The following is a 24220-nucleotide window of genomic DNA, read 5'->3' as shown; positions in this document are numbered from 1 at the left end:
GGGAGTGGCTACATGACATAAGCGGCGATGCCACACGACACAGACCCTTTTCTTTGCACTTTGGAGGCATAGGCGTGTGCACGGGGGGTGCCTGGTGTTGCAAGGCACCCCCTAATGTCGGGCACGTCACGCCTGCTACAATCCGAACATCGCTGTCTGTGTACAGTAGCACACTGATAGCGATGATCGGATAACCTCCTGAGTCCTGCATTGCCCGCTGCCCAGTCAGTTACCCCCTCCCGCTGCGCCGCCGCCGCCGGTGAATTACCCCACAGAGTGAAGCCAGAGACAGGCCCAGCAGGCCAGCATGTGACGAACAAAAGCCGCTCAGTGCCGATGCGTCACACGAGCCGAGTGGATGGAAACAGCTGCACTGCTGCTCCCAGCAAGAGATGCTGCAGGAAAGTGCAATCACGCTCCTCTCTTTTTACACCAGCCACAGCCGCCAGAGGAGGAAGTGCGATGTGATGTTATGACATCACTGTCACGCTCCCAGTAACCTTGACAAAGTGGGAGGCGCAGTCATGCAGCCAAGCACCATGGTCTTGTTGCTTTGTGGCACATTATAATTGCGGTAATGGTGGTCACGGGTGTAAAGTGTGTAGCAGGTGGTACTGCGTACCCGCTGCCAAATTCTTAAGGGTACTCCATACCCGAGCGTACCCGCATACTTGCACCACTGGGTAGAGGTATCAGCTTTCTAAAGTTGACAAGTTGCTCATCATTGGATTCATTGGATCTCCTGCCAATACTAATAATGGAACACATTTTCCAATTGTACCTCTGTGGGAAAGAGCATTCCTTGGAGCACCTCCAATGTAATAAGCATTGAAAACACGGAAGAAAACCATGATGCCTCCTCAACATTTGTTTGATATATAATGAGGCTGAACTGCCCACAGGCAATCATTGTCTCAGCTTTGTCAGTTCAGTATTGTTATGAAACACAAGCAAGAACTGTGCTCAATGCATAGCTGTATATCCGGGAGGCAATCACGAGACCTCCTGTCAGGATCCCGGCGGTCACAATGCCGACACCGGAATCCCAACAAGCGGTGAAATGCTGCCGCCGGAATACTGGCGCACAGGCTTTTCTCCCTCTCTGGGTGTCCATGGCACCCATAGAGAGAGAATATAACCTGCGGCAAATGTGAGCCACCTTGCCCGCAAGTGCTTTCTAGCGCTCGCAACGCTGCCGGCATACTGGTGTCCAGGATGCCGCTGTTGGTATCTTGACAGCCAGCATCTTGGCCGCCGGTACATAGTATGTATTCCGTATATCCAACGCCCAACAATATCTAATGCACGAAGAAACATTCTGCTTAAAATAAATAAAACATGTACATAGATGAGATAAAATGTAAACAATGATAAAAAAAACAAAAACGAAAATAAAGAATTTATTCTGACAACAAACGACATAGATATAAGATACATTGTACATATAATGAATAAATACAAATTTGGCCAGTGACGTGTCAATACTGGTTTCCGGTATAAAAGATAGATAGTGTCTAGTTAGACAGTCAATAGATTGCGCTCGCCACAAGGTTTATAACCAGCTCTATGCCGACATGGATAGAGAAGGTATGAAATAGTCTAAAAACATGTTACATTTAAAAAAAAAAATTTGTCTATCTTTTTTATGTCGATCATTTCCAAGTCGACCTTTTGACCATGTCGACCTTTTGACCTGTCGACCTTTTTCATGTCGACCTTTTGACCCTGTCGACCTAATGTCTGTCTAACATATGGTGTCTATCTATTGACTGTCTAACTAGACACTGTCTATCTATCAACCGGATACCGTCAATACTACAAGGGTGATTTAATAAGTAAGGTAACAAGTCATCTTATGTGTGTAATGGTCTCTGTTTCATTCTCATTTCCCACTAGGCCAGATCAGGTAGGCCTCTGATTGACCTTACGGCCATTAGACTGCACCTCACATCAGTCATAGGGGGTGATTCAATTTAATGCAATGTTACTAGCGCTGGAAAGGATTCCCGGAGCTTTTCAATTGGTCACACTGTTAAGCCGACTAAAGGATTTCTGCTAGCACTGCTCCTGCTCTGTTCTAAGCACCCTGTTAGCCAAATGCAGCGATGGTGCCACCCACAGAGCCTGATTGGTTGCTATGGGCAACTTCTCTACTGGGCCACTTTTCCACTCTTTAGAAGGCTTGTTACATCTCTCCCAATGTCTCAAATTTCTAAATGAAAACTGACTCCCGGAGGCATACACTGTCATATATGTTAGACCCACTTATATGTAACTAATAGAGGCTGCAGCCCCTCAATATGGTTCCCCTGATGCTGTGCACACCCGAGCAATATCTTACAGAGTGTACTGATCTCCTTTCTCTGTTCACAGTGATGGGGACGGCCACCAGGACAGCACAGACAATTGTCCCACAGTCATTAACAGCTCGCAGCTGGACACAGACAAAGACGGACAGGGAGATGAGTGTGACGACGATGATGACAATGATGGAATTCCTGACCTTATTCCTCCAGGCCCGGACAACTGCAGACTTGTCCCTAACCCAGATCAGCAGGATGACAATAGTATGAGAGCTTTGTAATTTCATCTAATTGTAACTGCACCTGAGGGCACAACATTTGTGGCAAACTATCACTGGTCAGATTATGAGTTGGGAGCAAAGCAAAAAGTAACTGTGCACCTGGGCAAACCAAGCTGCACTGCAGGTGAGGTAACATGTGCAGAGAGATATTAAAATTGAGCTGTAGTGTAACAATAAAGCTGTCCAGCATTTCTGGGCTACATGCAAAAGCAGCCGGTGTTTACCCTGCATGCAAAGCAATATGTGTATATTTGTACCCCTTTCTTTACAACATTGTGCCTGATTCAGTTGTTCACCAGGGGGCATTACCATATAAGTGTCACACCTCCTGTATGCATTACTGTTCCCAGCTGCATCCTATGACGAAGCATTGGATCAACTGTGACACCATCGGCCAGCTGCGTGACACATGGGGTCGTACAAGCTGGCCACAACAAATCCGAGCAAAAGGCCAGGACATCTCCATTCTCTGACAGAGATCCTGGCCTCGTACCGCCACCGAAATGGCGGCAATATGTCTCAGTTTTGTGAAATGGAGGCTGTCGCCTCCTCCTCTCTGTCCCCACGTGGCATCGGACTGACAGGCTGATGCCGGCCTGCACCATCCATCACATACTGCACATGTATTGGTCTGGTGCATGCGCGGTACTTTGCTTCATGCGTGCAGATCCAACCAAACCTGAATCAGGCCTATGGTTTGTCCTGGTACACAGTTACTTCCTGTATTTTGCTTTACTCCCACCTCAGAATCAGCCGCAATGTATCATCGGGTGGTATTCATGTGACCGCTGGTCAGCTGACCGACAGTCACATGACCTCCCCCACCAGCCCGACGGCTCACTATCCCGATGGTCGGCATGCCGACCAACAGGGACTATTTCCACTCGTGGGTGTCCACGACACCCATAGAGTGGGAATAGAACCCGTGGCGACCGCAGGTCGCCACCGAGCACGCAGCGTGGCGAGCCCGCAAGGGGCTTGCTGCACTCGCCCCTCCCCGCCGGGATCCCGGCGTCGGTATGCTGCCGGGGTCCCGGCGTCGGTATGCTGCCGGGATCCCGGCGTCGGTAAGCTGACCGGCGGTCTCCTGACCGCCGGTCAGCAGTACTACACCCATATCATCAATGAGGGAACCAGTACAGCTTGAATGTTTTGCACTTTCTAAAGAATTAAGTACACCTTGTAAAAGACGGATGGCGTTTGATTTTAGTTTCAGTTTAGAGTATGGTTCTTGTCACACTGAAGAGCGCTTCCAATTTTCTAGGCAGCATTTATATTACATGGATGACTCTTTTAGTTTTTATTTGGATTTGTGATGTATTCTTAGAATGGGTGTCTGTGGTCTAGATCAGGTGGCTGCACTGTGGGGGCTTACTAATACATGAACAATGTTTTTAGGGGTAACAGGTTCGGCTATTATTAGTGCAAGTTTACAAGAAAGTAGCCTTAGTTCCTAGTACTGGGGTTTAGTACTTGTCTCTGTCTCTGACACCGTCTTCTGTGGTTTTGTGCCAGATGATGGTGTTGGAGATATCTGTGAATCTGACTTTGACCAGGACAAGGTCATTGACCGCATTGATGTCTGCCCAGAAAATGCTGAGATCACCCTGACCGACTTTAGAGCCTATCAAACTGTTGTTCTGGACCCTGAGGGTGATGCCCAAATAGATCCCAACTGGATTGTTCTGAACCAGGTGAGGTGTTTACGTTTTCAGTATTAATTTAGGGGGAAACAGAGATGTTTTGGACACCCAGTGGGTGTCTGGTGGGATATTAGCTCTGCGTCTGGTGGGATATTACCTCTGGCCCAAGGTGCACACATGGAAATGTTCTATTGACATAAAGGGCCTAATTTAGAGTCGCAGGCAGTGCCGATATCCACGGAATTGGAATTGTTTGCTGCTGTGTGTGCATAAAAATCCCTAAAGGCTCCTTCCGCGCATGTGTTACACAGTGTACGCACAAAGGCGATGTGATTGAAACACACGGTATCAGGGAAGTCTTGGAAAAGTGCTGGGCATCCCTGGCTGGTGACAGGGAGGTGGCTATACAGGCGCATGGAGATGGTCTGTCTCATATGGGTGTTGCAGGCGTGTTGCTGTAGTGTTTGCGCACACTGACGCCTAATCATTTTCTCTGGAGGCCATACTGCAATGGCGGTGATGCATAATCGTCACTTACGGAGTTCTTCTTTCCGTCACTTGTCACCTATCACATAGCTGCATCTAAGAATGGCGGTACATGTTGCTTACATGTGGTACATGTTTTCACCACTCCCCATTACCTCCTCCAAGCAGTCCCAGTCACTTACTCTGCGATAAAGTCCTCCGCCCGTTAATCACTCAACTGGGTAAATATCGGCATCGCGTATGTGTCTGAGTCAGGCCCTTAGTGTTTATGGCATACGCATGCCGGAGGACACACAGTATGGCGGCATCCAAACCGATCCTCCTTTGCAGCCAGGCACACCGGGAATCATCGCCATCGGAATATTATTAGGGTCCTCTAAAAATAAATGGGCCTGTTACTAAAAACATGAAGAAAGCAATGTTGCCGCATGTGTAACAGGCTCATTAGTGTTGAGGAAATGGCACATATACCTCTCAGCCTGGTATGCCCACTACACATTTTATTACACAATACTATTACACTGTAATAACATATACTATACTATATACTCAATATCAGTGGCGGCTCCAGAGCTGGAGCTGCAGCACAGACCAAGATTCAAATAGGGGACACACCAACTGCCACCCCAAACACTGCCAAACATCGCCATCCGGGAGTCACTGGCAGTAGGTGTGGCTCCTCTATTTGAATCTTGGACTGTGCTGCAGCACCACCTCTAGAGCCACCATTGCTCAATATAGTATTACCACTAGATACTATGGTAATATGTGGGTTGGAAAATATAAAATGTGGCGTGGGAGGAGAGTGTGATCTAACTCAACTCTAAATACTGTAAAGCAACTCACTATTTGTGTGTTTACATATAACTACATGACCATATAGTAGCATTTGCACCCCTTTCATATCAAAGTTGTGTGTTTAAAGTTTTATGCATATATTTTTTTTGTACTGGACCTCTTCTATGTGTGGAATGCAAGGTACTTGGCAAAAGGGTTCAATGGTTTTATTTGAATAACCCTTGCTAAATTGTCCTTGGCTATTTTCAGGGCATGGAGATTGTACAGACAATGAATAGTGACCCTGGACTTGCAGTTGGTACGTAATCTGTATTCTTGTTTTTTACAATCCTTACTGTAGAGCGGAGTCATAACTACCCCATGCTATGATGCCCCTTCCCACACTTTTTATTCATATACACTGCTCAAAGTAATAAAGGGAACACTTAAACAACACAATGTAACTCCAAGTCAATCACACTTCTGTGTAATCAAACTGTCCACTTAGGAAGCAACACTGATTGACAATCAATTTCACATGCTGTTGTGCAAATGGAATAAACAACAGGTGGAAATTATAGGTAATTAGCAAGACACCCCCAATAAAGGAGTTGCTCTGCAGGTGGTGACCACAGACCACTTCTCAGCTCTTATGCTTTCTGGCTGATGTTTTGGTCACTTTTGAAAGCTGGCGGTGCTTTCACTCTAGTGGTAGCATGAGACAGAGTCTACAACCCAGACAAGTGGCTCAGGTAGTGCAGCTCATCCAGGATGGCACATCAATGTGAGCTGTGGCAAGAAGGTTTGCTCTGTTTGTCAGCGTAGTGTCCAGAGCATGGAGGCGCTACCAGGAGACAGGCCAGTACATCAGGAGACGTGGAGGAGGCCGTAGGAGGGCAACAACCCAGCAGCAGGACCGCTACCTCCGCCTTTGTGCAAGGAGGAACAGGAGGAGCACTGCCAGAGCCCTGCAAAATGACCTCCAGCAAGCCACAAATGTGCATGTGTCTACTCAAACGATCAGAAACAGACTCCATGAGTGTGGTATGAGGGCCCGACGTCCACAGGTGGGGGTTGTGCTTACAGCCCAACACCGTGCAGGACGTTTGGCATTTGCCAGAGAACACCAAGATTGGCAAATTCGCCACTGGCGCCCTGTGCTCTTCACAGATGAAAGCAGGTTCTCACTGATAACATGACAGACGAGTCTGGAGATGCCAAGGAGAACGTTCTGCTGCCTGCAACATCCTCCAGCATGACCAGTTTGGCAGTGGGTCAGTAATGGTGTGGGGTGGCATTTCTTTGGGGGGCCGCACAGCCCTCCATGTGCTCGCCAGAGGTAGCCTGACTGCCATTAGGTACCGAGATGAGATCCTCAGACCCCTTGTGAGACCATATGCTGGTGCGGTTGGCCCTGGGTTCCTCCTAGTGCAAGACAATGCTAGACCTCATGTGGCTGGAGTGTGTCAGCCAGTTCCTGCAAGACGAAGGCATTGATGCTATGGACTGGCCCGCCCGTTCCCCAGACCTGAATCCAATTGAGCGCATCTGGGACATCATGTCTCGCTCCATCCACCAACGCCACGTTGCACCACAGACTGTCCAGGAGTTGGTGGATGCTTTAGTCCAGGTCTGGGAGGAGATCCCTCAGGAGAGCATCCGCCACCTCATCAGGAGCATGCCCAGGCATTGTAGGAAGGTCATACAGGCACGTGGAGGCCACACACACTACTGAGCCTCATTTTGACTTGTTTTAAGGACATTACATCAAAGTTGGATCAGCCTGTAGTGTGTTTTTCCACTTTAATTTTGAGTGTGATTCCAAATCCAGACCTCCATGGGTAAATAAATATGATTTCCATTGATAATTTTTGTGTGATTTTGTCAGCACATTCAACTATGTAAAGAACAAAGTATTTAATAAGAATATTTCATTCATTCAGATCTAGGATGTGTTGTTTAAGTGTTCCCTTTATTTTTTTGAGCAGTGTGTGTGTGTGTGTGTGTGTGTGTGTGTGTATATATATGTGTGTATATATATATATATATATATATATATACACACACACAAAAGCCCTCGCTCACTCACTAATTATCTTACTTCCTGATATGTTAGGAAGCTAAAATTTAACAAAGTTATTCTTCAGGTGGGAAATAGGAAAACGACGTAATTACAATTTTAATAAACCTTTGGGCTGAAAGGAGGGTTGACATAATAACGTCATTACCGATGCGTGGCTTGCGTTGTATGAACGATAACGCCCAAACGGACATTTAGATCAAAATTTGGATTGCACCTCCAGTGTGTAGACTTTAGTTATAGGAGGATAATGCAATCCAACCTACTGTAGCATATCAGGAGTCACTAGGTGGCGCTGTGACCATATAATACATACTGGTCCTGTTTATATATTAACTGCTACTGAAACCTAGAGTGACCTCAAATATTCTTATTTTTATAAATATACTATATTATACAGGAAGTCAATTTTTTTTTAATGTAGGTTTATGCCATATAGCATGCTCCTGATAAAAAAATAAGTTATAACACTCACTGTATCCTCTTGTTTGCATTGACTTTTTTAATGTAATGTACAGAGTATAAGGAGCACAAATTACCCCTATTATTCCTCTAGCAACACATGCCGTAATAGGAGTGAGTCAGTCAGTCGTTACTTATAGCTTCGTTTTGTTTCCCCAGGTTATACAGCTTTTAATGGCGTTGATTTTGAAGGCACATTCCATGTGAACACGGTCACCGATGATGACTACGCTGGTTTTATCTTTGGCTATCAGGACAGCTCAAGTTTCTATGTAGTCATGTGGAAGCAGACAGAGCAGACCTACTGGCAAGCCACCCCATTCAGAGCGGTTGCAGAGCCCGGCATTCAGCTCAAGGTACTTCTACTATGAAGCTGGAAAATGGAGTCCGAATGCCATTTTGTGATAGCTGTACATGATTTTGCACAATTGTCTGTTTGTGAGGGTTTCAGTGCAGAGGGGATGTGGCTCATTAGATGTACAGTAACTAGGTAGTCAATAAGTCGACCCTATATGGTCGACATGCAATAGGTCGACATGCAATAAGCCAACGGGGTCAAAAGGTCGACATGAAATTGATTGACACCAAATAAGCTTGACACAAGCTTTTTTGCATAAATTTGTCAATTTCACAGTGTTTGACCACAATCAGTGTACCGCTTCGCTCGCCATGTTTCGGGTGGCTTGCAGTCATTAGGTTGACAAGACTTAGGTCGACAGTCATTAGGTCGACCACTTTTGGTCGACATGCACTAGGTCAACATGGTCATTAGGTCGACATTACAAGGTCGGCATGGAAAAAGGTCGACATGAGTTTTAACAAAAATGTTTAATTTTTTTGAACTTTTTCATACTTTGCGATCCACGTGAACTAAAATTGGGAACGGTGACCTGTGCCGAGTGCCTTCGCTCGCCATGCGAGGGGACGTGGGGGGTCATTCCGAGTTGTTCTCTCGCTAGCAGATTTTAGCAGCAGTGCACACGCTAGGCCGCCGCCCTCTGGGAGTGTATCTTAGCATAGCAGAATTGCGAACGAAAGATTAGCAGAATTGCGAATAGAAATTTCTTCGCAGTTTCTGAGTAGCTCGAGACTTACTCCTACACTGCGATCAGCTCAGCCCATTTCGTTCCTGGTTTGACGTCACAAACACGCCCTGCGTTCGGCCAGCCACTCCCCTGTTTCTTCAGACACTCCTGCGTTTTATCCTGGCACGCCTGCGTTTTTCCGCACACTCCCAGAAAACGATCAGTTTCCTCCCAGAAACACCCACTTCCTGTCAATCACACTCCGATCACTTCAACGATGAAAATTCTTTGTTCGGACGTGAGTAAATCTACTAAGTTTTGTGCTAAATTACTTAGCGCATGCGCACTGCGTACCATGTGCATGCGCATTTTTGCCTTAATCGCTGTTGCGAAAATCGGCAACGGGCGAACAACTCGGAATGATCCCCATGGTGCACTGATTAGGGATCTCTGTCACTTTACAAAGACAACTACACCAAAAAAAGTAAAAAAAAATCATGTCGACCTTTTTCCATGTCGACCTAATGACTGTCGACCTAAATCTTGTCGACCTAATAAACCATACCCATTTCGGGCAAGCTGCCTCACTCTGCAACCACAGCACTCGGCACAGGTTACTATAACCACTGTTATGTCAACCTTTTGAACCTGTCAACCTTTTCTACTCGTCGACCTTAGACACAGTTGACCTTTTACCTGTCGACTTTTGACCATGTCAACCTTTTAACCCTGTCGACCATATGGTGACGACCTATTGACTGTTTATCTAGACAGTGTAGATCTATTAAACGCCATCCGTGCAGTGGTACTGACATTCCCCAAAATGGCTACATAAATGGCCTTTCAGTTCTCATAGCAGTCAGTGATGCCTGTCTGAGTTGCATTCTGTTACCTTTAGCAGTAGTTGTACACAGTACAGCTCAGCCAGAACAGCAACATCACCCATGTACCCTCAACATGCGGGGCCGCTGGATAACTAACAGGCAGGCCTCTTCAATCAATTTGTGCATCCCCCGCCAATATGGAATGAATTAGGTCTTCAGTTTATTCCCTGGCTGCCAACTGTGTTGCACCCCCAAGTCCCTGCGCCCTAGGCTGCAGCCTAACCGCCTGATCCCATTTACCTCACATTGCGCAATGGTATCTGTGTAAGGAAGTGATTTATCCAAACTAAGGGGTATATGCAATTGCGGTCGAATTCCCGAAAATGTCGAAAAACGGGACATTTTCGTCCAAAAAAAAAATTCGACAATGCAATTCAGTACTTTCCGTCAAAAAAACGGACTTTCCAAATTCAACTTTTTGAAATTCGACATTTGTCAAATTCGACATTTCTGCAATGGTACAAATGCGGCAATTCGCCAAAAGTATATTCAATTGAAGTTTGGAAATTCGACAACAGTGCTTTTAGACCGTAAATTCGTCATTTTCAATCCGCCACACTTTGGTGGCGGAATCTAATAAAATTTTTAGAAAACATGTTTTTTTTTTATTGGTCATAGCATATCTATTTATATTAGAAGGGATTAAGTACTTGGTTTGTCTATTTTGGAGGCACAAGTATTATTTATATATTTTTTAAAATATTTTTTTTTTTAATTATTATTATTCTTTTAAATGTAATGGTAAAAATCAGAAAAAAAAATGCGTGTGGTCCCCCCTCCTAAGCATAACCAGCCTCGGGCTCTTCGAGCCGGTCCTGGTTCTAAAAATCCGGGGGGGAAAATGACGGGATCCCCCGTATTTTTAAAACCAGCACCGGGCTCTGCGCCTGGTGCAAAAAATACGGGGGACAAAAAGAGTAGGGGTCCCCCGTATTTTTTACACCAGCATCGGGCTCCACTAGCTGGACAGATAATGCCACAGCCGGGGGTCACTTTTATACAGCGCCCTGCGGCCGTGGCATTAAATATCCAACTAGTCACCCCTGGCCGGGGTACCCTGGGGGAGTGGGGACCCCTTCAATCAAGGGGTCCCCCCCCAGCCACCCAAGGGCCAGGGGTGAAGCCCGAGGCTGTCCCCCCCCATCCAAGGGCTGCGGATGGGGGGTTGATAGCCTTGAGAAAATTGAAAGAATATTGTTTTTTCCAGTAGTACTACAAGTCCCAGCAAGCCTCCCCGCAAGCTGGTACTTGGAGAACCACAAGTACCAGCATGCGGGAGAAAAACGGGCCCGCTGGTACCTGTAGTTCTACTGGAAAAAAAATACCCAAATAAAAACAGGACACGCACACCGTGAGAGTAAAACGTTATTTCACACATGTCGACACACACACATACTTACCTATGTTCACACGCCGACCTCTGTCCACTTTTGTCCAAGTAGAATCCACGTGTACCTGTGAATAAAATTATACTCACCTGATCCAGTGTCCAGATTATAATCCACGTACTTGGCAAAATAAAAAAAACGAACACCCGGACCAAACGGACTGAAAGGGGTCCCATATTTACACATGGGACCCCTTTCCCCGAATGCAGACACCCCCCTGTGACTGCTGTCACAGAAAGGTCTCTTCAGCCAATCAGCGAGCGCAACGTCCTGGCACTCTGCTGATTGGCTATGCGCGTCTGAGCTGTCAGACAGCGCATCGCAAAGCCTCTCCATTATATTCAATGGTGGGAACTTTGCGGTCAGTGGTGAGGTCACCCGCGGTCAGCGGCTGACCGCGGGTAACCCCACCGCTGACCTCAAAGTTCCCACCATTGAAACTAATGGAGGGAGCTGCGCTGTCTGCCAGCAGACGCGCATCCAGCCAATCAGGAGAGTGCCACGAAGTAGCGCTTCCTGATTGGCTTAAGAGACCTTTCTGTGACAGCAGTCACGGGGGGGTCTCTGCATTCGGGGAAAGGGGTCCCATGTGTAAACATGGGACCCCTTTCAGTCCGTTTGGTCCGGGTGTTCGTTTTGTTTTGCCAAGTACGAGGATTATTTTAAAAGATCCGGACACTGGATTGAGGTGAGTATAATTTTATTCACAGGTACACCGTGGATTGTACTTGGACAAGTGGACCGAACGTCGTGTCAACATAGGTATGTGTGTGTCGACATGTATGTAATAAAGTTGTACTTTCAAGGTGTGCGTGTCCTGTTTTTATTTGGGTATTTTTTTTCCAGTAGAACTACAGGTACCAGCGGGCCCATTTTTCTCCCGCATGCTGGTACTTGTGGTTCTCCAAGTACCAGCTTGCGTGGGAGGCTTGCTGGGACTTGTAGTACTACTGGGAAAAACAATATTCTTTCAATTTTCTCAAGGCTATCAGCCCCCCATCCGCAGCCCTTGGATGGGGGGGATAGCCTCGGGTTTCACCCCTGGCCCTTGGGTGGCTGGGGGGGGACCCCTTGATTGAAGGGGTCCCCACTCCCCTAGGGTACCCCGGCCAGGGGTGACTAGTTGGATATTTAATGCCACGGCCGCAGGGCGCTGTATAAAAGTGACCCCCGGCTGTGGCATTATCTGTCCAGCTAGTGGAGCCCGATGCTGGTGTAAAAAATACGGGGGACCCCTACTCTTTTTGTCCCCTGTATTTTTTGCACCAGCACCAGGCGCAGAGCCCGGTGCTGGTTTTAAAAATACGGGGGATCCCCTGTCATTTCCCCGCCCCGGATTTTTAGAACCAGGACCGGCTCGAAGAGCCCGAGGCTGGTTATGCTTTGGAGGGGGGACCCCACGCAATTTTTTTTCGGGTTTTTTCCGGTTTTTAAAAATTGGATCAAAATCCGTCAAATCGGACGTTTTTCGACAGCGGGACTGTCGAATCCGTTTTTTATTGAATATGTTGAATTCCGGCACCCACTTGCCGGAATTCGACGGTCGAATTGTGTCGAATTAAAAAACGGCCGAAAAATTGCCGCGATTCGCCGGTAATTGCATATACCCCTAAGAGTGAAGACAATTAGAATCTGCAGCGCTAACATTTTTACTTTGTATACTAAAATACAGATGATGGATGCATGCGTTTTATTTTTTTTATATTTAGTGATATAATTCCCCACTTTTACTGATTGTTCATCCAGCCCACTGTAACCTATGTAGTTCATCCAAGATGGCTGCATCCCCTGGTACTTTCATGGGCAGGATGTACAACACATGATCTATTTCTTTATTGGGTATCGTGTTACTCAGTGGTTATCTTATCTTGTTAGTCGCCATTGCTATTGTTGTATTGAACTTTTGCAAGTAGTTCTGGACACCCCCCTGCAGGGTTAAAGAATGATCCAGCCGTCAGAATAGACATCTTTAAATGATTTGACTGTTTAAATATTTCTTGGCTCCATCTGGGTATTTACACTGGGGGATAGGTGGAGCCAGTTCTTGGACAGCTTCCATATAATGTGCTCAGTGCAGGGAGACCATCATTCCAGATGCATGACTATCACATTTGGAAAGTCTCCCTTTGTTATATGTATCAGGGAGCTCAGTGCAACAGGATGATCTCCAGAGCACTGTGGGAAGATTTCCTGCCTGTATACTTGTTTATGAAGCGCGTTTTTTTTTTTGGGGGGGGGGGGGGGGGGGGGGGCGGGGGTGTTTGCTTTATATACAAAAACAGCGAAAATTTAAAACTGGGCAACAACAAAGAACCATTTGGCAAATCTACTGTGAATTCATCTTATTTGGTCTGATAGCCTTATGTCTATCTTGTGCCTCTGTCGGAAGGCTATTCCACTTAGGCACTACTGTGGTGCTCGCAGGAGGGGTTTCTGAATACCCAGAAAGCCCCCTGATGGACCTTTTTTTTTTCCTGAGAGGGAGACAGCTTTGTCTCAATCTCACTTTGGCTGAGGGCTGCAATCAGGGCTGCTCCTTAGACAGAAAGCACTGAGTGACCGATCTATCTGTACATTACAGACAGATGGATGAGTCTGTCTTCAAGACCTACTTTTCTCAGCTTTGGGTATTACAAAGTATGTATGTACTGTATGTGTGTACAGAACACCCCCGTCCCCTTCTCTGTACGAATCCTGCATTTGTCCCTGCAGTACTATTTCTGTGAAGTAAAGTTAATTTCCCCTAGACCTACTGCCCACTAGTTTGGGGTGTGCCCTTTTCTTCTAATACTTTTCTTCCTGTTGCACCCTGATAAAACCCTGGGTATATTTGGAAGCTTCTACTGTTTTCTTTCCCTTGTCAGCTTAATATTTAGATCCTTTAGTATTTTCCAGTGAGTCTGTGATCTAGACTATGCACCATTATAGTTTTAGCTCAGTTGCCCTTCTAGCCAGGGTTGTATATAGCCATTGGCCAGGATGGCACTCGCCAGGGGCACCAGCAATGGAGGGGTGCTACCTGGTGGTGGCACCTGTAGCCAGGGGGTACATTTTTAGAGGCAGTACCTGTGCGTGCCTCTTCCCCGCAGTGACGCCCGGCAACATGCAAAGCTGGCAGCAGCAGCAGCTACAGTTCCTGGCGGCGGTGTCTGTTGTCTGCACTGAAATCAAGAAATGCTACATAAACTACAGCTCCCAGCAGCCCTTGAGAGCTCAGGAGCTCCTGGCAGCAAGGGCTGCTGGGAGCTGCGGTTTATGTAGATTTTCTTGATTTTAGTGTGGTGTCTTGCCAGACACCTGTGGCTGCTACCAGCTCTACATATTGCCGGGCAACCCTGCGAGTGAGGCTCTGCCTGGGGGGACCATCTGTTTTGGCTTCCACTGTCCGCACTGCACTACACACCTCAAGCCTCCCGGTCCCCGTATGGTACTGTCCACCTCCCGCACTGCGCTGTCCCACTAGTGACTTTGTCCAGGTGAGTAACAGACAAACAGACACACACACACACACTCACACAAACACACTCTCTCTCTTTCCTAAGAGGCTCTACCTGGCGCAGTGTGTATAAGGGTGTGTGTGGCACAGTGTGTATAATGGGCTACCTGGCGCAGTGTGTATAAGTGGCTACCTGGCGCAGTGAGTATATTGGGCTACCTGGCTCAGTGTGTATAAGGGGCTACCTGGCACAGTGTGTATAAGGGGCTTGACCTGGTGCAATGTGTATATGGGGCTACCTGGCACAGTGTGCATAAGGGTGTTACCTGGTGCAGTGTGTATATGGGGCTTTACCTGGCGCAATGTGTATAAGGGGCTACCTGGTACAGTGTGTATAAGGCTCTCTACCTGGCGCAGTGTGTATAAGGGGCTCTACCTAGTGCAAAGTGTATAAGGGGTCTGCTGTACTGTGGTGTAATGCCTGTAATGGGCTCTAACATGGCATAATGTTTATAAGGGTTACTACTGTGTAGCGTAATATTAATAAGGAACTCTAGCATGTGGCATAATGTATATAAGGAGTACTACTGTGTAGCATAACATGAATAATGGACATTACTGTGTGGTGGAATGTGAGTAAGGGACACTAGTGGTGTGGTGTAATTTGAATTGGGGATTCTATTGTGTGACTATGGCCCTTTTTAACACACGTGCCTTCCCTATTTCAAGTGTGTGGGGGGAAGGGGGGGGGCAGTCCTGTACTTTGCCAGGGGTGCTCGAACACCTAGAAACACCCCTACTTCTAGCAACAAATAATTTGAATACCGTACATATCAGTGCCTCCCTGCACTGTGTGCCATCAATGTGATAATAAACCAAACAGCTTGTGTAATTACTTCTACCATTTCTGCCTATTCAGGCCGTCAAATCAAAGACAGGACCTGGAGAACATCTTAGAAACTCACTCTGGCACACTGGGGACACCAACGACCAAGTGCGGCTGCTCTGGAAGGACCCCAGAAATGTTGGCTGGAAAGACAAGGTGTCTTACCGTTGGTTCCTGCAGCACAGACCTCAAGTTGGATATATTAGGTCAGCCTATATTTACACTTAGATGTAATTTTGCCTGTAAAGTTACTTTGTGTAAACGTATTCCTGGTGCTCGTGATCACCCTGGGGGAGATGTATCAAGCCTTGGGGGAAATTCAATTCTTCTGCAGGAATTTAGCTTTCAGGCTAAGTGCCTGCTGTGCAGTTGTCTGCCTCGCAAAGCTGTGGTTGAGAATTCAATGTGTGCCATTTGATCTAACAGGTGGTGTATTACCCTCCAAATACTCACTGGACTTTTGAATCTCACTACGTTTGCCTTGCTTGGACGAGGAAGACATTCTTGTCATCTGCTCACAGTCCAAGTCTATAGCATTTAAGGAACCTGACAGTTGTTTCTTCTCAGATGGGAATATACTGGAGCTGACAGTGCAGTGACCTTGGACCTCTCCAGGCTGCCAGCTCTGTACAGAATAAGGAGCTAATTTATCAACGAGTGATCACTTGTTGTGCTCCAACCAAACCGCTCCTGTCATGTGTCAAGCTCCTAACCAGTGGCGACTCCAGAAGTGGGGCAGCAGCACAGTCCAAAATTCAAAATAGGGGAGCCACAGCAACTACTATGCCAAATGCTGCAAAATATTGCCGGTCCAGGAATCACTGGCAGTTGGTGTGACCCCTCTATTTGAATTTTGGACTGTGCTGCAGCCCCACTTCTGGAGACACCACTGCTCCTGTCATGTGTTAAAAAAATGACAGTTGGGAGCTGATTGGCTGAAGCACCATTTATCATACGCCAAGAGATTTATCATTCACAACAAGTTTTATCACTCGTTGATAAATGGGCCCCAAAGTATGCCAGCTAAGGGTAGACCTGGAATGCCTGCTGCGGCATCCTCTGGGAACCCCCTGAGCGAAGACCAGATGGCTGTGTGTTCCCAAAATTCTACCCTGTGCTTAGAATTTAACCTACCTACACAAAGTTCCCTAGCTACCACCTACCAACCAACAAACCAACTGTTGCTAGATGGCAAGCCTAAATTCCCAGCCACCTCACATCATCTATATGTGGAACAAGGACACCATCTAACTTGCCTCTGCTCCATTCTAGGTCTTCAGCACTTATCCGGTATACATATAGCGTACAGAACAATCGGTAGGATAACAGTGACAACACATGTGAGGTCTTAATCCTTATTTAGGATGCACCATAAAGTGAAATAAAATATTATTCTCAAAGTCCACACTGAAGTCAATATAATAATCAACTCACACTAAATATAAAGGTCCTTCTCTTCTTTCTTTATTACTTAAGTGTTGTTATACATTTTGTCTCCTTGCAATATCATCAGAGTGATATTGCTGGCATGTAAAATAGAAAAGGAACAATAGTAGTCGAACACCTTACATACAAAATAAAAGGTTTTATTAATACTCTATGTTCTGTAAAATGTGAAAACAGCTAGGCAATCTATTTGATAATGATAACGAATGTTTGTTCTATATCATTTAGGTTTGTGAAAGCATTATATGTTTTCAATGATAATAGTCTCTCACCACTCAGCGTGTCCGGTTGGTGATAAGTTCTACACATTTGTTTGCTTCCCTGTTACATTTACCATACACGGTGATAACTGAGCGTATGACATCATTCCAGGGCGAGGTTCTTTGAAGGCAGCGAGCTGGTGGCAGATTCAGGCGTCACTGTGGACACCACCATGCGTGGAGGAAGACTTGGGGTGTTCTGCTTCTCACAGGAAAACATCATCTGGTCCAACCTGAAGTATCGTTGTAATGGTAATTCTTCCACATACTCTGGCAAACTATAAAACAGCGCTCACAGACAATATACAAGTTTATTCAATATGAAGTAGCCTCTCAAAACATTCACAAATATGTATGTATACATTCTCATGCACTAGCTAGACATCTGTATCACCTTATTATCTGCCACACTGCAAACTGGTTATCCTCCGCCCTCCCAGAACCCTTTGATTTAAACCATCAGCATTAATACATTACACCAGCCATGTGGCTCCACATATTATAACTGGTCTCCTTGCTGCCCCCCCCATTAAATGCAGCAGCCCTATATACCTACCATCAGGGCCGGTGCAAGATTTCTCAGTACCCTAGGCAAATCTTCAGCTAACCCCCCACCACCAGCACTCTCAGCAATACTCTGCCCCTCAGGTGAAAAAGTGAGATGTCGGCAACTTTTTATAAAATCTATCTAATCTATCTTATCTCTATCTACAGTATCTCATCTCTTTCTAATATATATATATTCACACTTTACTAATTTGGCATATTAATTTGGCCATCTACAGCCAGCTGACACCTCTCAGGCACTAGAGAGCTGCAGCTGCTGCAAATCTCCTGGTGATCACATGAATGGCAGCCAGCTGAGGTGTCAGGCACTAACCATGGTTGTCCTCCTGGGTAATGCTGTCGCTCTAGGTGAGAGTGGACAGCCAGCGGACATTGGCCCTCATTCCAAGTTGATCGCTAGCTGCTGTTGTTCGCTGCGTAGCGATCATTTACAAAAAGGCAAATCTGCGCATGCGTATGCACTGCAATGCGCATGCGCGGTGTACGGGTACAAAGAGCTTTGTGGTTTTGCACAGGTTCTAGCGACGCTTTCAGTCGCACTGGCGAACACAAGGAGATTGACAGGAAGAGGGCATTTATGGGTGTCAACTGACCGTTTTCTGGGAGTGTTTGGGAAAACGCAGGCGTGGCCGGGCGTGTGCTGGGTGGGTATCTGATGTCATTACCGCGTCACTCATCACACAGAATAAGTAACTACAGGGCTGGTCTTGTTCTGCACAAAATGTGTTGCAGGCGCTCTGCTGCACAGGCGTTCGCACCCCTGCTCTGCTAAAATACACTCCCCCGTGGGTGGCGACTATGCGTTTGCACGGCTGCTAAAAGTAGATAGCGAGCGATCAACTCGGAATGAGGGCCATTGCCCTTTAAAATTCACTCGTGCACGGGTTAGAGACTGCCAGGCTTGGACTCCCTGTCGCCACTGCCTTTCAGGGCTGGCTGGGAAGGGGGGCAGATAAACTGGTGTTTGACAAAGCCCTTGCCACCTGGGTGATGGTGCCGACCCCAGTCATGGCTTCCTCCTCTGATTCCAGCAGCTCCCTGCACGGCTTGTGATCCCGGCGGAAGGAGCAGATCTTCTTCCCAGTCATTGGGTCGAGGGAAGGGGAGGGAGCGACACCGGGAGGGGGGCAGGTGGGGACAGGCACCGGACATGCAGCTCCAGCCCTGGCCCGGCAGATCCAACATGGCTGAGCATCGAGCGAGTGCCACACAAGCGCAGCACACATCTTGTCACAGCCTTCATTTGTTGGTTCAATTCAGCGCTGCCCATCAAATACCAGCACCCATACACATCAGCCTAATGGTGGCTCTGGCACTGCCTAAGGTAGAATGGTCACATAGAGGTACATGATATATAGTCCCATGTACATACAGGTACACAATCTATACACATAGGGGGGAATTCAGGACTATTTAGACGCCCAAACAATTGTCACTATTCAATTGTTGTTTGGGCTCCCATGCACATTGCGCATGTCGTGCCCAAATAGACACGGTTTAGCCATGTAAAGTGGCTAAACCCATCTAAACTCCTGCATTGGGCATCCAAACGCCAGTTTGGACACCCAAAGTACCGGGTTTGGACACATTCTTTCTTGAACCTCAGAAGGCTGCGAGAAAAAATGTGTCCTCCGCAGCCGCCAAGTGCCCGAGTGGCAGAACAATTGAATTGCTGCTGTTGGGTGCCCTCTAGTGGCAGCTGCCCAAGAAACAACTGAATTTGGCCCATACAGTAATTACCTGATGTAAACTGTCTCATCTATATGCATATCCACAGAGGTACATGATCTATACGCCACCTACCCACATATATATATTTATATATATATATATATATATATATATATATATACATATACACACACACATTAGTCTCATCTCTATATACACACTGATACATGTATTATTTATGTAGGTGAAAGTGTATAGATCATGATGTACCAGTGTGTATATATTAAAGATGAGACTACATACAGTACATAATGTACATATGAAATATATATTACCGTCAGGGTAATCTGAGGGAGTCTACAATCGCTGGGAGGGGAGCAGCTAACATGCAGAGCCTTCAGCCGGGTAACATGAGGGAATCAGCAATCAAGAGGCTACCCCTGGAGTAACTCGGGGGGGGGGGGGGGGGGGGGGCACAAGAGGCATGGGTATCCTGCAGGAGCTCCACCTGCAAGGGGGAGGGGGGCACGGGTAACCTGCGGGAGCTGCACTTACGCGGTGGGGGGTGGAGAGGAAAGAATAGTGAGGCGGCTAACCTGTGGGAGCGGCACTCGTGGGGAGGGAGAGAGACGTGGGTAACCTGTGGAAGCTGAACTCGTGGGGGGGAGGGAGAGGCGTGGGTAACCTGTGGGAGCTGCACACGGGACGGTGGGGGGGTGGAGTGCGGGTAACCTGCTGGAGCTGCACTCGCGGGGGGTAACCGTCGGGAGTCTGCAATCGTGCGTTGGTGGGGGGGGGAGGGTAACATGCGGGAACCATTTACACTTACACACATGAGCTATTTGAGCTGCCGCGGCATCCCTGCTTCTCCTCTCTTAAGGAAGAATTCTTTCTTTATTCCATTAGCTCGTCTGAGCTCCTCCTCCTCCTCTCTTAAGGAAGAGGAGGAGCTCAGATAAGCTAATTAAATAAAAAAAGAATTCTTTCATTGCAGTGTGCGGCACCGCCCTCCAGTGGCCGGCGCCCATAGGCAGCTGCCTAATGGTGGCGCCGGCCCTGCCTACCATGAGGGAACCTAGCAGACTGAAGTTAAGTATAAGGCAGATAAACTAAGCCTTGGAGAGTGATTAAAGTGGCGAGAGATAAAGTACCAAGCAATCAGCTCCTGTCTTTTTCAAACAAAGCTTGAAACATGGAAGTTAGGAGCTGATCTGTACTTTATCTCTCTACAATTTATCACTCTCCGAGGCTTAGTACATCTCCCCTATTAAAGAACCAGAGGTTGATGTATCAAGCAGTGAGAAGAGTGAAGTTGCCCATAGCAACCAATTAGCGGAGGTAGCATTTATCAAGAACATTCTATATAATTATAAGCTCATTGGTTGCTATGGGAAACCTCCACTGGTCCACTTCTCTCTTACCAAAGATTGATACATCAACCCCCAAATTTAATATTGTGCTATATTTAGAACTATTTACTATTCCTTTCACCGTATAAACTTTCAGAAAATGAATTGTCGTAATTTCCCCTCTCATTGGCCAGCCGGTGATCATCACTCAGATAATAGGTTTTCTTTCATTTCCAGATACAATCCCAGAGGACTTCCAAGCTTTCCAAGCTCAGCAGTTCACATCTTAAAGTAACACAGAGCCAAAGAAGTTTATTTTTTTGTTTTGCTGTAATCACGTTTTTATTTGTTGATAAGGAAAGAAAATCTGATGTAACAAAGTTTTTTTATACCTACTGTACATGAATGTATGTGACATAAAACAGGTACAATAAAGAAAAGTTTAAAATGACTTTGTATTATTTGTTCCTATTGGGTGTCCCAGAGGTACAATGAAGGATGGTGAATATCATACAGCAGGGTTTCCCAAACACTTTCCTGTAGGCATCCTAGCAGTCCGGGTTTTAAAGATATCCATGCTTGTGCACAGACGGTATAATAAAACTTGAGCATGGATATCCTTAAATACCTGGACTGTTTTGGTGCATTGAGGACTGATTTAGAGAACCTCTTAGCTCAGACCTTAGGAAAGGTGTTTGGCATAAAACAGCTTCTATGTCACTTCCAAGGTTTCCCAGAAAGACAAAAAAGTTTGACCTCAAATCTAATGGAAAAACCTTTCAGCCTAAAATCCTAATCCTGAACCCACAACAGATTTCGACCCTAGACATTAATCTAGGGGCAGCCATCAGAGGCGTAGCTAGGGTTTTTGGAGCCCAGGGCAAGATCAATAATGGACCCCCCCCACATCCCCCCCCCCAAAAAAAAAATACAAATAAAAAATATGAATAATAAATAAAATAAAAAAAAGGAAAGTATGTGCAGACGCCACCGGTGTCACTGTATATAAAGATGTCAGGGTGTGTATGTATAGATGTAGGTGCAGTGGTCGAGGTTGAATTTTTGAAGGCGGAATGAAAGAGTGTAGATAGCAACTATGCGCGCGCCTTCGGCGCGCTCTGGAAAAGGGGCGTGGTCACTCAAAAGGGGCGTGTCCTTCCGTGTAGTAGGACCCCTTATACTATCTAGTACTGGTGCCCCTTTCACATTATAGCACACGGTATGAGTCGAAATTCACATTACCCCACATGGCATGAGCCGAAATTCACATTATAGCACACGGTATGAGCCGAAATTCACATTACAGCACACGGTATGAGCCGAAATTCACATTACCCCACACGGTATGAGCCGAAATTCACATTACCCCACACGGTATGAGCCGAAATTCACATTACCCCACATGGTATGAGCCGAAATTCACATTACCCCACATGGTATGAGCCGAAAATTCACATTACCCCACACGGTATGAGCCGAAATTCACATTATAGCACACGGTATGAGCCAAAATTCACGTTACAGCACATGGTATGAGCCAAAATTCACATTATAGAGTGAGGGGATCCTACCCCCTTAATTAACTAATCCTGCGGGGCACTGTGGTGAGGGGAGCCTAACCCCTTAATAGACTAATTGCAGAGTTTAGCATCGGAAGGGCTGCGGCGGTTTCTCACCCCAAGCTGCGGCGCTTCTGCCACCTCCGACACTCCACATCTTCAGCGCCACCCAGGATGCAGAGCACCGCACCGGGGATGCACCCTTTTCAGTGTGGCCTGCTGCGTTCCGAAGGGGTTCTTCTCTCCTGCTGCAGGATCCCGATGTGCGCCGTCCTCCCCGCTGTTACTGCCACGGTAAGCATTAGTATCGTTTACCGCAGAGGCCATTTACTGAGGCATATGTGTTAAACCTCGGGAACTGAGATGCCCTTCTCACCATACAGCTGTGTGGCCGAGCCGGGCGGGGGACAGCCAGCAGCATGCCGGATATCAGCAGCCGAGGGTGCGGGCTGTACATATTTGAGGCAGCTGGATATTCAACAGTGCTGAAAGCCTCCGGATCCTGCACCCCCGGAGCTGCAGTACACCGGCAGAGGACACCCATCCCCCGAACCCTGCATAGCCCAAAGCCGGAGATCGGCAGCATGTTGAACGCGGAAGCAGAAGCCGCTTGTTGCCGGTCAACATGCTGCCGATCTCCGGCTTTGGGCTCCGCACGTGCCTTACAGTCCGCACCCTCGGCTGCTGATATCCGGCATGCTGCAACTGCTGCTGACTTTCCACCTGCCCGGCTTGCCCACCCAGCTGGATGGTGAGTGAGAAGGGCATCTCAGTGCCCGTGGTTTAATACATATCCCTCTTCGGTAAATGGCCATTAGTACATCCCGCCCACACACACACAGACTGCCCCATCCCCTTACTTACACACACACGCTGTAGATTACACACACACAGACTGGCCACCCCCAAACCCCACACACACACACTTAGACTACACACACATTTTCATACTTTCCCCTCCCCCACACACACTGGACTGCAAAAATTTACACACACTCACACTGTCCCACACACACACACACACACACACACACACACACACACAATTAACACACACGCACACTGTCCCACACACCAGTGGCATACGGTGAGGTCAGTGGCTGGTGAGGCACTACAGCCATAATGTCCGCCGAATCCTGCCAATGACCCCTACCGCCACTGCCTCTGAGCCGATGCCCGCTGCCACTAATTTGCATCTCAGTCCGATGCCGCCAATTCCCGCTGCCTGCCTGCTCATCATACTTGTGATATATTGTACATTTTTATAGAAAAAAATAATAATTAGTGTTTGGGACTGAGAAGGGAGTGGGAGGAGGACATGAATGCAATTTTGCTGTCCAGGACTTCCATTATCTTAATGGAGAAGGGTCTGAATGGGTTAAAAAATGTAAAAAAAAAAAAAATGCGTGAGTTCCCCCTCCTAAGTATAACCAGCCTCGGGCTCTTTGAGCCGGTCCTGGTTGTTTAAACACTGGGAAAAAATTGGACAGGGGTTCCCCGTATTTAGACAACCAGCACCGGGCTCTTAGCCCGGTCCTGGTTCCAAAAATACGGGGGACAAAAGATGTAGGGGTCCCCCGTATTTTTAAAACCAGCACCGGCTCCACTAGCCAGGGACATAATGCCACAGCCGGGGGACACATTTATGTAGGTCCCTGCGGACGTGGCATTACCCCCCCAACTAGTCACCACTGGCCGGGGTACCCTGGAGGAGTGG

General features: G+C 47.1%; 1 protein-coding gene across 1 annotated transcript in view; it reads left to right on the top strand.

Annotated features, from left to right (window-relative positions):
* Positions 1 to 21395, top strand: part of THBS4 (thrombospondin 4) — a 121399-nt gene extending 100004 nt beyond the window's left edge. Inside the window, exons 16-22 of the mRNA XM_063963469.1 lie at positions 2374 to 2567; positions 4100 to 4278; positions 5761 to 5809; positions 8192 to 8388; positions 15685 to 15857; positions 17470 to 17609; positions 21182 to 21395. Coding sequence (XP_063819539.1) covers positions 2374 to 2567; positions 4100 to 4278; positions 5761 to 5809; positions 8192 to 8388; positions 15685 to 15857; positions 17470 to 17609; positions 21182 to 21234 — 985 coding nt within the window. The 3' untranslated portion in view covers positions 21235 to 21395. The remainder of the gene's footprint in view (positions 1 to 2373; positions 2568 to 4099; positions 4279 to 5760; positions 5810 to 8191; positions 8389 to 15684; positions 15858 to 17469; positions 17610 to 21181) is intronic.
* Positions 21396 to 24220: the final 2825 nt, after the last annotated feature.

This window comes from Pseudophryne corroboree, chromosome 1 (genome assembly GCF_028390025.1).
Source record: "Pseudophryne corroboree isolate aPseCor3 chromosome 1, aPseCor3.hap2, whole genome shotgun sequence".
NCBI lineage: Eukaryota > Metazoa > Chordata > Amphibia > Anura > Myobatrachidae > Pseudophryne > Pseudophryne corroboree.
This window is presented reverse-complemented; position numbering and strand designations above follow the sequence as displayed.